We start from the raw sequence: 14,617 nt of genomic DNA on the forward strand, positions 1-14,617 counted from the left end.
AAGATAAGGAAGAGAGAGAAAAAGGAAGGAAGGAAGGAAGGAAGGAAGGAAGGAAGGAAGGAAGGAAGGAAGGAAGGAAGGAAGGAAGGAAGGTATTAGGGCAGCTAGGTGGCTCAGAGCCAGGCCTGTAGTTGGAAGATCTGAGTTTAGATCTGGTGTTAGATACTCCTTAGCTGTGTGATCCTGGACAAATCACTTAACCCTCAATTCCCTATCTGTCAACTTGGAACCAATACTTAGTATTGATTCTAAGATAGAAAGGAAGGATAGGAAGGGAAAAAAGATATTGCTGATAGTGAATGGGGCTGCTAGACCTCCTATTGGCCCTGACTGCTCCTGCTGTAGCAATCCAAAGGCAGTAGATTCACTGTTCTGCAGATTTCAGGCTGTGTAACTATTCCTGAGAGTGCGAGTGTTTCATTCCTGGGTTGCCAATGCTCTGAGATTATTATGGGGTCAGCGGTTTGTGACATCTCTGCCAGAGGAAGGGCAAGCAGGCCACTTTGCAGGCCTCAGCAGCCATCACTCCATGTCTCTTCCTATCACCTTAGAGAATACGCTTCCTCCTTTCCTCCCAGAAGCAGAGGACTATGGGTGTGCAGTAGGAAGTGTGCCAGGAAATTCAGTTGATATTTTGGTTAGTTTTTGCTGAAATGTATTTTTCTCCTTCTTTTCCTTATTCTTTGTGAGAAGGATTGGCTCAGTGGATAGGAAAGGGGAAAGAGATCTATTCAGAAATGGAGATGATATAAAAAACAAATGAGATCCATAAAAAGGAAAGACTTTTTAAATAGAGATTGCTCCTGTCTGCACATTCAGGAACTGATCCTGATAGCCACTGTCATCACCTTGATGGTATGGAAACACACACATACACACACACACACACACACACACACACACACACACACACACACACGTGTGCACCACAAAAATAGAGATTAGGATTCTGATGCACTACTTTGGGAAAGCTGTTGACTTCAGGTCTGATGTGTTCATATTTATAGATAAGCCCTCATTGAGTCTGTGTGAATTGTATGTACGATACGCACAAATATACTGCATATGTACACATATGTATAGATACATTGTATAGATGCACACATACATACCTATATTTGTATGCATATATTGGGGGTGAAGAGGGGGAACACAATTCTCTAACAAAGCTAATTCCAAGGAGACAATCCTATCAGGCCAATATAACTGGGTGGATCAGTGGATTGAGTGCCAGGCCTTGAAATGGGAGGTCCTGGGTTCAAATCTGGCCTCAGATGCTTCCTACCTATATGACCTGGGCAAGTCACTTCACCTCCCATTGCCTATCCCTTATTGCTCTTCTACTTTGGAACCAAGAATTATTATCAATTAGAAGACAGAAGATTTTTTTTTTAAATCCTAGCCGGCCTTTATTTCAAAACCTACATGTCTTATATAGCCTTTATAATTGCTCTTATCCTGGACAATCAATTGCTTACTTATTTAAAGTGTACAGACTTGTTTGTATTTGGCACTCCTTACAGTCGTCTTGTTCTGTCTTCTTCATTTCAGCATTGGTTGGAGTTTACAAAGTCTGTGGTGAAGCAATTGAGATGTAAGTATTTTCTGCGGGGAGGCCGGCATTGCCATTCATTTAGGAGGGGCAGGATGGGATGGTTTCCCTACACAGTCAGTCTGCATCTGTAGTTTATGTCAAGTGTCTGTACATCCTTTGCCTTTATATCAATTGTCTGTGTGGCTCTGAAAGCCTAGGTTTTTTTTTTCTAATAGTGTAATGACTTAGACATCATATAATGGGGACAGAGTCATTTTCTGAGAGTTCGTGCTTTCTGACAGTCACCTGGTTTTTGCTTTTTGTTTTTTTGTTTTTGTTTTTTCAGCCCAGCCTCCATTCACCATGTGTTTCCGAGTGAAGTTTTACCCTGCAGACCCGGCTGCCCTGAGAGAGGAAATAACTAGGTGAGACTAAATACGAGTGTCCATAAACTTTTAAAATATATAAATACATATATATATTTTTTGCTAAGTGGATTTCAATTTAATTGATTCCCTTTGTAAATCCTAAGTATTTTATTTTATGCATTTATGAACACGAGTCTAAGATGGGATCTATAGGCTTCACAGAAGGGATCATAGACCTCACCACCAGAGGAGTCTGTAATACAGAAAGTTTACCCCGCTGGAGATGCCACCTCTGCTACTTAAAAAACGTAGGCCTGTTCAGAGAAGAAAGAAAAGGGAGGTTAAATATATAGGCACTTAATAGGCCTTAAATCTATAACCTGCCTGTTGGATATATAACGTGATATTACCTCTTCAAATTCAGGAGTTTTTCTTTAAACCTAAACTCAGTTCCTCCCAACTTTCATTTTAGACTATTTCTTCAATAGAAATAGAATGCAACTAGCTTCTTTCTTCCTGTCTACCTCAGTGAACAGCTAAGGTGATGATGGTAATATTCCACCTTGGACTTCACTAATATTGGTACTTGAAGGGACTGTTGGATTGAAAGCATTTCCTCATGACCAGAGAGGAGTGATGGTGATCAGTGGATCTTGAAGGCATTTCTGAGAAAGACACTTGTTTTCTAGGGATAAAATGGGCTTTTGGGGAACCATGATGGGTATGCTTATAAAACTCCAATACAAAGTTTTGAAAGACAAACTGGGAAGTAGCACATATTTGAAGTCCAAAAGAATGAGGAATCTCCATGAAAGACTTTGTAATGTGATTGTTGTTTATATAAAAGTGAGAGGGCTATTGCAAATATGGAAATTTTGCAATATGGTTTTGATCAATGATACATGTAAAACCCAGTGAATTGCTCATTGGCTACGGGACGGGGGAGGGAGGAAGAGAGGGAAAGAACACGAATCATGGAATCATGGAAAAATATTCTCAATTAAATAAATAAACAAATAAATAAATAAATAAGCCTTGAATAAATAAAAGTGGGGAGAGTGAGGAACAGCTACGTGTGTAAAGAGCAGATCTAGAGATGGGTTCAAATGTGACCCCAGATACTTCTTAGGATCATTCATAGGTCTTATCCACTCAGATCAGCGCAAGACCTTTGACCCCCAGCCTGGGCTGGTTTGCCCTTCCTTAGACCACCTGATGGTTCCAGTTTCCCAAGGGTTATCAATGCCGAAATTGGTGCTGATACCTGATTGGCTTAGCTCAAAACTCCCAAATTCAAGAGATCCTCCAACCTCAGACTCTCCAGCATCAGGAATTACATGAGTTAGCCTCATGCCAGGTATTTCTTAATGTTTGTTGAATTGAGAGACTGGCTTTAGACCAGGTAAAGAAAGCAAATTCCAAAAGAGAAAGAAGTAGCCCAAGGCATATTATTCTCAGTTATTTGGGGTGGAGGGAGGGAAAAATTGAAGGTGAATAGAGATATGAGGGCACTGAACCAGTAACTGATTGCAACGTTGGCACCATGTTGTATAATCTTGGAAGCTGCTAAAATTCACCACTCTTAGACCAAACTGTCAATCAGCGTCTCTGAACTTATCAAGACTATTTCTCAAATGGCATATGTACAACCATTCTATCACTGGCCCTCTACTCAAAGTTTTTATATCTTGGTCATACCTTCAGGAGATTGTATTCTCTTGGCATGTTCTTCATGAGCCCAGAATAATCTTCCTAACTCTGATCCTGGGCAAGTCACTTAACCCTCATTGCCTAGCCCTTTCTGCTCTTCTGCCTTGGAACCAATATGCAATTGTGATTCAAAGATAGAAGGTAAGGATTTTTTTTAAAGAAAAGAAGAAGAAGAAGAAACAAGTGGACTGGATTATTGCAGTAGCCTTCTAATTGGTCTCTCTGTCCTAAGTCTCTCCCCATTCCAAACCATCCTTCATTCAGCAAAGGCTCCCCCATATCTGGAATATACTTCCCTCATCATCCAAATCCCTAGCTTCTTTCAAAACTCAGTTCAGGTGCAACCTCCTACATGAGGTGTTTTCCTCATCTCTCTGATTATTAGCACTCTCTAATTCATCAAATCATTTTATATTGGTTTGTATGTGTAAAGTGCATGTTTGTATGTGTGTATTTCCCATGTAAGTTATGTTTAGCCATATGAGTGTGTCCAGATGTGCCTCACAGAGAGACATGAATCAATAGTTATCTCTAGTCTTTTCTACCCTCCCTTCTCTAAGAGAGACTGTAATTCATGCCAGGAAAGAAAACAAGACTGGGGATGAGGTCAGCTACTCTGCTTCCCTCAGAAAGGAGAGCAATGAGCGAGAATTATTCCTGTCAACCCCTCTAAATATTGTTAGTCTAAGGAAACTAATTTTAGATTCAAGCTGTGTTCTGACCACTAACCCTTCACATAGAAGTACTTCAATCTTCTATTTCCAAGGCTCGACTCCTTCCCACCAAATGGCACTTACACAAAGACCACACATCCCAAATGACACCGTGATTATCCAAGCTGATAGCAAAACAGAAATCAAAGAAGTTTTACAGACAGTACAAAGAATAAATAAGCTGTCCCACTGTGTGTTAGATATTTCAGCTCAACCAAGAGAGAATCCTAGATCTCATTCAAGGGGAAATTACCCAAAGTCTCTAGGGTACTAAGCTGGGGATAGGAATGTGATTGAGATGCAAGATCCTCCATCTATAGGCTTCTTCCCAGAGTCTTTCTCTCCCCTTGGAGACTTCTTCCTGAAGAGAATCTTGAACCATGGGTCATATCTTAAAGCTGGAAGCCAGAAAATCAAGATCTCTCTTCTCCTAAGCTCCCTCCTGCTCTGCCCTTCAAGTTGGGAACAACTACATTATAGACCCTTGAACATTGAGTAATCAGACTCAACGTATGAGGAGAATCTTACACAAATGGGCTTTGAGCCCCCTGGTTTTATACATATATGTGTACATATATATGTATATATATTTCATATTTACTTATTGTATAGATGTTGTATCCCTGCAGTAAAATATAAATCCCTTGAGGCAAGGACTCCATTTTTATCTTTGTATTGTCATTGCCCAACACCATATCTTGCGCATCATAGGAATTGATAAATGACCCTTGAGTTGAATGGAATCTATAAAATGAGGAGATTGACCTAGATGATCCCTAAAGTCTCTTCCAGCCCATGATGCTATGATACTATAAATAAAAGCATGACATTTAAAAATAGGTATGGCGCTAAGACAAAAAACTCTTGCCACGCATGGATACTCTATTTTAGGTGTTATTATTTTCTTTTATTCAGATCACAACTTCTAACTTCTAGCCCAATACATACCTCTTAAGAGAAGACGCCTGTGGAAGGGGACACATAGATGTCTCCAGCCACTGCCTTCACATTAAAGGAAACATCTTTGTTTAAAGCCATGCATCATGACTCTTTGACAGTCTCCATCAGGATTACTTGGTATCTACCAAACTGGAAAAGTGATAGGGATTAAAGGGATTTGTCTTATGTGGCTCAGTAGAGTCTTCCCAGAAGTTCCCAAAATACATAGCATTTTGCTTTGCATTCGGAGAAAATCCGATTGTTTTAGTCCTTAACAACGCAGTTTTCTAAACCTAATGTCATTATTTAAGTTAGTGGAGGTTTTTCCAGGTGAAGCAGCATTTTGTTGTTCAGTCATTTCAGTGGTGTCTGACTCTTCATGGCCCCATTTGAGATTTTCTTGGCAAATATACTGGAGTAGTTTGCTATTTCATTCTCTAGCTCGTTTTACAGATGACAAAACTAAGGCAAACTGGGTCAAGTGCCTTACCCAGGGTCACAAAGCTGCCTAAGGCAAGATTTTAACACAGAAAGTGAGTCTTCTTTACTCAGGCCCAGCATTCTATACATTGTGCCACCTAACTCCCCTAAAGCAACACAGTGTATTAAAAAGAACGCTAGACTGGGTTCTGCCATTTTGCTAGCTACATGACATTGGACAAGTGGCTTCAACTCTCTAGGCTCTAGTTCATTGAGAGAATTGAACTAAACAATCTGTAAGACTTTTCTATCTACAAAATGATATGATTCTGGAATTAGCCACAGATTTGGTTCACCAGGAATAGCCTGGTTACTTGTTCAGTCATTTCAGCTCAGCTGTCTGAATCTTTCTGAGTCTATTTGGAGTTTTTTTTGGCAAAGATACTGGAGTGGTTTTACCATTTCCTTCTCCAGCTCATTTTACAAGTGAGGAAACTGAGGCAAAGTTAAGTGACTTGCCCAGGGTCACAAATATGGAGTGACTGATGCCAGATTTGAACTCACAAAGATAAATCTTCCTGACTTCAGGATATCCACTGCGCCACCTGGCTGCCCATAGATCTTCATAACTAGCTCCAACATTTTTATACTGTGGCCTGAGAATCTTGATCAAGTAGCCATGAAGCTTGTCTTCTTAGCTTGTCCTCTGATCCCTTCAGCCAGTTAAGACTTCCTGACAGCTTTCTGTGTCCTTAAAAGCCACATGCCCATGTATAAGCACATCATAAGTAATAAAACGCATTAAAGCTAAAAGAAATCCTTGACCTAAATCTGAGGTATCAGACTCTGAGTAGCTAAGAAATGAGCCAAGATAGCTCCATGGTGTACCTTTTAATTATGGCTTTTGAGGTCATTGGAACTGAGCATTGATGTAAAGTTAATTTGGTTCAGCAATTATTAAGCACCTCCTTTGTATCTGGAGTGCCTCGAATAAGAACAAGGACTGTGATTTCAGTAAAGGGGAGACCCAGGTTAGGGAACTCCCTCTCCCAATGCAACTTAGAGAGTGCCTAGACAACTGAGGTTAAGGGCCCCAGGGTCCCATGGTCAGTTTGTGTCAGAGGCAGAACTGGAACCTCCTCAGTTTGAGGCCAGCTTCCTAGCCACTCTGTTACATTGCCGTCTTCAGTGTAAAATAAAGATGAAAATCTAAATTAAACACAAGTTTTTTAAAGAGCTCGCAAAGTAAGAGATAAGTTTTGTTGTTCAATCGTTTTCCAGTTGCATCCAATTCTTTGTGACCCCATTTGAGGTTTTTTCTTGGCAAAAATACTGGAGTGGTTTGCCATTTCCTTCTCAAGTTCATCTTACAGATGAGGAAACTGAGGCAGAAAGGGTTAAGTGACTTGCCTGGGGTCACACAGCTCATAAATGTTTATACAAATAACTGTCATACAAGAAAGCATTGTGGTATCATAGATAGAGTCAGAAGAATTAAGATTTAAAGCCTTGCCTCTGAGACATCCTGGCTATGTGACTCTGGGCAAGGCAATGAATGTGACAATGCTCTAGGTAACTCCTAGGCTGTAAGTTAGAGAAAAGTTTCTATAGGAGGCTCCTCCTAGAATATTCCTTATATCAATGAAATCACAAGCCTGGCTTAAGCCCTCCTCCCCCCACTCCCAATTATGACCCAAGTTAAAATGTGATTAATGTACTGGAGAGACTCGACAGAAGCAGGAGAGATTCTACAAAAGAAAGGGTCATTTCTGTCTTGGAGAGCTGACAAAGACTGCATGAAAGAACTGGCACCAACATCCAGCTCTTGAAGGAAGAGAAGTAATTTGGTGGACAGAAATGTGGAAGGGATCCATTTCAGGCATGGGAAATGACCTCTTCTAATACACATTGGAAGGAAAGGAGAGGATGAAATTATGGAATTTGGCCAGAAGGCAGAAAATACAAAGGAGAATAATGTGAAATAAGCCTGGAAATGTAGTTTGAATTTACTACAAATAGTTTTAAATTGCTGACATGCATGTGTTAGATCATTAGAATAATAGAACTTCCCAAGGAAATTGTGGACACTTTAACTGTGTATGAGTGTGGGAGGTGAGCTGTCTGGGTTTGGCTATGCCAATTACCTTCCTACTCTTTCATACATTGCTTTTTATGAAAAATAGGAAAGCAGATTTGAGAAGTTCAGAAAAATGATAGCCTTAGACTCTAAAAGGGAAGATGGCTCAAAACCTATAGAAGCTGCTAAAAAGCAGAATTTTTTTCTTAATTATATCAAATAACACCTTTGAGGAAAAAAAAGATGGAGTAAGGGGCATGTAATGAATCCCTGTAGTAGAACAGGGAACCCTTGAGCAACATAAAATTTTAAAATGATTTATGCAAAAGATGAATCATTTAATGAGTCATTAAGTATTTGTTAAACACCAACTGTGTACCCAGATACAAGTTCAAAGAATAAAACAATTCCTACTTGAAAGGAGCTTACATTCTGAAAGACCTGTAGCCAAAGATAAATATAAAAGTGTGGTTCAAATCTGTAAGAATAGGGCTGAATCCCAGAATGAAGAGGTACTCACAAAAAAAAAAAAATGCTAAGAACGAAAAGGGCTATTTAAAGAATATCCCGAGTATTAAAGTTTATTCATATTTAAAGTTATTCAGAATATGGAAATATGTATTGCATGATAGCACATTTATAACTTATATTGCTTGCCACCTGGGGGAGAGAATTTGGATCACAAGATGTCAGAAAGCAAATGTTAAAAATTGTTTCTGTATGCAATTGGGGGAAAATGTAATTTTTTTTTAATTTAATCAAATCAAATGAAATGTATTCAGAGTATTAAAGTATATTCAAAGAAGGAAAAGAAGGAATTGGCCTGGCGATTTATTATCTATTTATATCATTAGTGTATAAGAGGAAGAAAGGGGTTTCTATTTTCTATCCACATTCTCTATAGGCAACTCGATGGCACAGTAGAATAGAGGGCTGGCAAATTTCAGGGCTCCCAGATTGCTTTTGCAAGAATTAGGAGAAAGGAAGAGAATTTGGACCACAACATTAAAAAATGAATATTAAAAATGTAAAAAACTAATGTCAAATGGAAATATTTAACAAAAAAAATTTCTAAGTTTAAAAAAAGAAAAAGAATAAAGGGCTGGACCTCAAGTGGGAAAGACCTGAGCCCAAATTCAGCCCAAGATATTTCCTAGCTCTGCAACTTTGTGTAAATAACTTAACCTCTCCCTCAGTCCCCATCTTTTAAAAAAGGGATAATATAGAATCTATCTCCCAGAGCTTTTATGAGGATAAAATGAAATAATATTCGTGATGCACTTTTTGAAGACACTGTATAAATGCAGGTCATTATTATCAAGAGAAATAATCCTTAAACTGGTATGGGTAGAATAAACATGATTAAAAGGTAATTTTGGGGGGCAGCTAGGTGGCTAAGTGGATTGAAAGCCAGACTTACAGGTGAGAGGTCCTGGGTTCAAATGTGGCCTCAGACACTTCCTAGCTGTGTGACCCTGGGCAAGTCACTTAACTTTCATTGCCTAGCCATTACCATTCTTCTGCCTTGGAACTAATACTTAATATCAATTCTCAGATTGAGGGTAATGAAAAGAAAAATGATGGAAGACAGCAGATAGGCTATCCCAATTAAAAAAAAAAGGAGGAAATTATAGAAATCCCAGGTCAATGGTGACTCAATGGTGACTCCTGGCAAATGTCTAAAATAGACCACTAAGAGGAATGGTTTCTGAGCATTCAGAAGGGATATTATTGATCACTGAATTCAATAAGAATAAATAATGTCAGATAAACTTTATTGCTTTTTTAAAAAGAATTCCTAGGGCAGCTGGGTAGCTCAGTAGAGTGAGAGTCAGGCCTAGAGACGGGAGGTCCTAGGTTCAAACCCGGCCTCAGCCACTTCCCAGCTGTGTGACCCTGGGCAAGTCACTTGACCCCCATTGCCCACCCTTACCACTCTTCCACCTATGAGACAATACACCGAAGTACAAGGGTTTAAAAAAAAAAAAGAATTCCTGAACTGGTAGATCAATATAGACATATTATTCAGTTGTTTTTCAGTGGTGGCCAATCCTTCGAGACCACATTGGGGGGTCTTCTTGGCAGAGATACTGCAGTGGTTTGCCATTTCTTTCCCTAGCTTATTTTACAGATGAGGAAACTGAGGCAAAAGGGTTAAGTGACTTGCCCAGGAAGTATCTAAGAGCAGATTAGAACTCAGAAGAGGAGTCTTCCTGACACCAGGACTGGCACTCTCTACACAGTGCCTCCTAGTGGCCCTTGTATAGCCATAGAATATCTACCATAACCTTCTCGGGAGAGACAGTTTGAAGAAAGTTTGGCAGGTGGATAAGGACAATTACATTGAGGCAGCTAAGGGGTGCAGGAGGCTGAGTCAGGAAGATCTGAGTTCAAATCTAGCCTCAAATAGTCACAAATCAGTTTTCTTCCCTGTAAAAATGGAGATAATGATGTGCTTATCTGTGCTAAAGAACAATTAGCCATTATTGTTGTTATTACTCTCCCTGAGGACGGAGATTTCTTTTCTCCTCCAATTGCCTAGCACAATACATTATACACTTTTATTAAATTTTTTTTTGTTGACCACATTGCCCTGTCTCATATAATTAATTGTGAAGAAAGTCCGTGATGAAATGTTACATAAGGGCAGGTAGGTGGCTCATGGAATAGCCAGGCCTAGAGCAGGAGGTCCTGGGTTCAAATCTGGCATTGGTCACTTCCTAGCAATGTGACCCTGGGCAAATCACTTAACCCCCATTGCCTTTATAGCTCTTCTGCCTTGGAACCAATACTTAGCGCCACTTCCAAAACAGAAGGTAAGTGTTTTTTTTAAAAATACAATATAATAAAATACAAATTTGAGTTACGCTGATGATGATAACTATCCTTTTTGACCAGAAAGAAGATGAGCCAAATGTTGGTAGATTTATAACTGACTGAGCCAGCAAACTCCAAGGGTTTTTGGCAACTAACAATGCCCTGCTTCTTCCAAGATAGGATTCAGAGTAGATATCCCAATACAAGACTAAACAATTCATTATCCTCCTAATTAATTACTTATATAGCACCCACAGCAACCCTGGGAGGGAGGATTATTATCCCCATTTTTAGATGAGGATACTGAGGCAAAGGTTAAGTGCCTTCGAATACTATGGAAATAGGATTTGAGTGATAATATATGTATAACCCAGTAGAGGTGCTTGTCTACTCTGGGGGGGTGGGAGGGAAGAGGGGAGGGAGACAACAAGAATCATGTCACAGCGGAAAAAAATTAAAAATACAAAATAAATAAAGGTTAAGTGCCTTGTCTAGGGTCACACAGCTATTAGGAGTCTGAGGCTGTCTGGCTTCCCCCTACACTATCCACCACGTCCTGGCAAATTGTTTCTCCTTCCCTTGGAAGCAGCCTTCTGGTGGCTGTGCTGCAGGACCTTGTCCTTGGTCCTGCTTTGTCTCCCATTTGATTCAGTGACTTGGATGAAGACATTTGTAGATGGCATAAAGCTGGGAGACGCAGCTAATACACGGGATGACAGAATCAAGATCCTGTCGGGCTGCAGTAACAGGTTTAAGCTAAACAAGATGAAATTTAATAGGAATAAGTGTAAAGTCTTGCAGTCAAGCAAAAAACACATAACTGCACAAATCCAGGATAAGGGAGATGTTGCTGAATAACAGCTTGAAGGAAAAAGACAGAAATTGTAGCCAACTACGAGTTCAAAATCCTGGAATGCATCATCATAGTCATAACAGCTGGCATTTATGTAGCCTTTTAAAGTTTGCTAAATACTTTGAATCCATTGTCTCACTGAATGAATAGAAGAAAAGTATCCCGAACAACAATAATAATCATAGCTCACATTTACATGGTGCTCTTCAGTTTGCAAAAGTGCTTTCAGTGTAATGACCCTGTGAAATAAGTAGTGGAATTATAATCCCTATTTTACAGATTAGGAAATTGGATCTCATTGGAAATTAGGGTTGGATGATCTCATGTCAAGAATACTAGAGAGGGGGGCAGTTGGGTGGTTCAGTGAATTAACAGCCAAATCTAGAGATGGGAGGTCCTGGGTTCAAATCTGGCCTCAGACACTTCCTCACTGTGTGACCCTAGGCAAGTCACTTAACCCCCATGGCCTAGCCCTTAAAATTCTTCTGCCTTAGAACCAGTACACCAATGCATAGTATTGGTTCTAAGGCAAAAGTTAAGGGTTTAAAAAAAAGAAAAAAAAAGAATGCTAGAGAGGCTGAATTTGGCCTCAGACACTTAATTGCTATGTGAACCTGGGGCAAATCACTTCACCTCTATCTACCTCAGTTTCCTCATCTTCAAAATGGGGATAATAATCCTTCCTCCTGGGGTGGTTATTGGTGTTATGTAAATACTAGTTATTATTAAATATTATATTATCATATTAAATATTAATTATTGTTGTTTAGTCTTGGATTTGGACATCTATCACCCTGAATCCTAGCTGGTTGGCTTAATGGAAGCAGTCCTGTAGATATCTTAGGACAAACTACCCAGATACCCACTTCAAAATAAAGCAATGCTCATTTGGTCATATTACTTTGCATCCATTGGACCCAAGAAAAGCTGCTTAACTCTCTTCATCCTAGTTGGAGGTGGACTCTGGGTATGGAATATTACATTGACTGTCAGATGGGTTTGATGTCCAAGTTTGTTCTGCTTTTTTTCCCCTTTCTTTTTAAATCCTTGTTGCTAGGAATGGCATACCAAGTGGAGGACTAGGGAGGGATCTGTTCAGAAATGGGTGTGATATAAAAACCAAAAGGCATTGATAAAAACAACATTTTAAAAGAAACTTAACAAAATGGCAGTCCATATATGATGTTGAGATCTCTTTATCATCTCTGATAATCTGATAAGGACAGTTTAGTTGATAAGGAAATAACGGGACACTGGAGTTGTCTTTTAACTCATGCTTCCAGCTCTGGCTCCAGGAGCATAGAGTTTATTATATATGTTTCAAGACTCATTTCACACAAAAGAACCACCCCCCAGAATTTCACAGATGCACAGAAGTTACAAATTATGTCATATCAAAACACAAAACATTGGCTTCCCACAATACGATAGCTTTTTTTGTTATAAAGATATTTCATTTTATCAATTACATGTAATAATCAATTTCCACATAAGTTTTCTGAAGTTATATGATCCAGATTGTCTTCCTCCCTCCTTTCCCTCCCCCTTCTGGGAGCTGGCAAGTAAATCAGTCTGGGTTATACATGTATTATCATGTAAAAGATATTTCCATATTGATCATTTTTGTAAGAGAATAATCATATAAAACAAAAACTCAAAAAAACTAAAGTGGAAAATGGCATGCTTTCATCTGCATTCCTACTCCAACAGTTCTTTCTCTGGAGGTAGATAGCATTCTTTGTCATAAGTTCCTCAAATTGTCTTAGATCGTTGTGTTGCTGAGAGTAACTAAGTCTATCACAGATATATTCATTCCACAATATTGCTATTACTGTGTACAATGTTCTCCTGGTTCTGCTTATTTCATTTTACATCAGTTCATATAGGTCTTTCCAGCTCTTTCTGAAATCATCCTATTCATCATTCCTTATAGCACAATAGTATTCCATCTACATCATATACCATGGTTGTTCAGTCATTCCCCAATTGAGGGACATCCCCTTAATTTCCAATTATTTGCCACCACAAAAAGAGCAGCTAAAAATATTTTTGTTACAGTAGGTCTTTTCTCCTTTCACATTTAACAGCTTCTGAAGCCTTGGTCCTTTCTCTTTACTCTCTATTCTACCTCTTCTCTTTTCTACTCTATCATTCCCCAAAATGCAACAGGTAAATGAGAGGGAGATGCTTCAGGAGGCTACTCATAAAGCTGAAATCTACAGGAAGCCTCTCTTAGAATAAGCAGGAGAGCACCCCCATTTCTCACCTTACCACACTCTGCCCCACCAAACTCCTTCCAAGACAGCCATAGAGAACGAGGTGTCACTGCCTATTCTTCACAAATTATACCACAGAAATTTTCCCATATTCCCAGGGAAGCCAAGGGAATGGGGAGGAGGGCTCTGCCAGCCACTGTTTCTACCAGGAAGGATAAGTTTGTAGATTTATTCATATTTGTCTTAGCTTTACTGAGAAAACATCCATATCATGAACTAATATTTGGGGAATGAAGAAGGCCCCTCTACAAGCCATTCTGCTGGTGGCATGGATGGAAAGAGGCATAACATATATAGTTCCTGCCCTTAAGAAATTTAGTCTAGTGGAAGGAACATCTTCATACAAAGATAGCTGCCAACATAAGGCAGGCAACACATACTTTACCTTAAATGGGTAGTACAGACAGGAAATGCTTTGAAATTCAAAGGAGAAAGAGAGAGCTTTGCTACGGTCATCAAGGAAAGCTTGATAGAAGAGGTCTTTAATAGTGAGCTTAATAAATATAGATTGATTGATTAATGGGGAAACAAACCTTTGTCATTAAGCAGAAACTACCAGGCACAGTAGTCAGGAATAACCTCAAAATGTCTTTTGTCTTTTTATCCTTATATTATACTTACCCAATAAAGGCATCTCTTTTCTAATAATTATCTACATAGAATCTAAACTAGCATTTGAGGAGTTGGGAAGAAACCTTTCAACAGGTAAATGATTAGAAAAAATAATCATCTAATTTACTACTTACTATATGCTAGGCATGGTGGTAGGCTCTTGGGATACAAAGACAAAAAATAAGTCCCTGCCCTCAAGGAGTTTATATTCTATGGGGAAAAAATCTCTCTCTCTCTCTCTCTCTCTCTCTCTCTCTCTCTCTCTCTCTCTCTCTCTCTCTCTCTCTCTCTCTCTCAC

General features: G+C 39.3%; 1 protein-coding gene across 5 annotated transcripts in view; it reads left to right on the forward strand.

Annotated features, from left to right (window-relative positions):
* The window catches only part of FRMD5 (FERM domain containing 5), a 373,507-nt gene that overhangs the window by 305,285 nt on the left and 53,605 nt on the right, over nt 1-14,617 (forward strand). For 4 of the 5 annotated variants that reach the window (XM_044662173.1, XM_044662175.1, XM_044662172.1 and 1 more), the window contains 2 exons: nt 1,552-1,594; nt 1,881-1,959. In XM_044662173.1, coding sequence (XP_044518108.1) covers nt 1,552-1,594; nt 1,881-1,959 — 122 coding nt within the window. Of the gene's footprint in view, nt 1-1,551; nt 1,595-1,820; nt 1,960-14,617 lie in introns of those variants that run through there. The other variant, XM_044662176.1, reaches the window with a different exon arrangement.

This window comes from Gracilinanus agilis, chromosome 2 (assembly GCF_016433145.1).
Source record: "Gracilinanus agilis isolate LMUSP501 chromosome 2, AgileGrace, whole genome shotgun sequence".
NCBI classification, from domain to species: Eukaryota; Metazoa; Chordata; class Mammalia; order Didelphimorphia; family Didelphidae; genus Gracilinanus; species Gracilinanus agilis.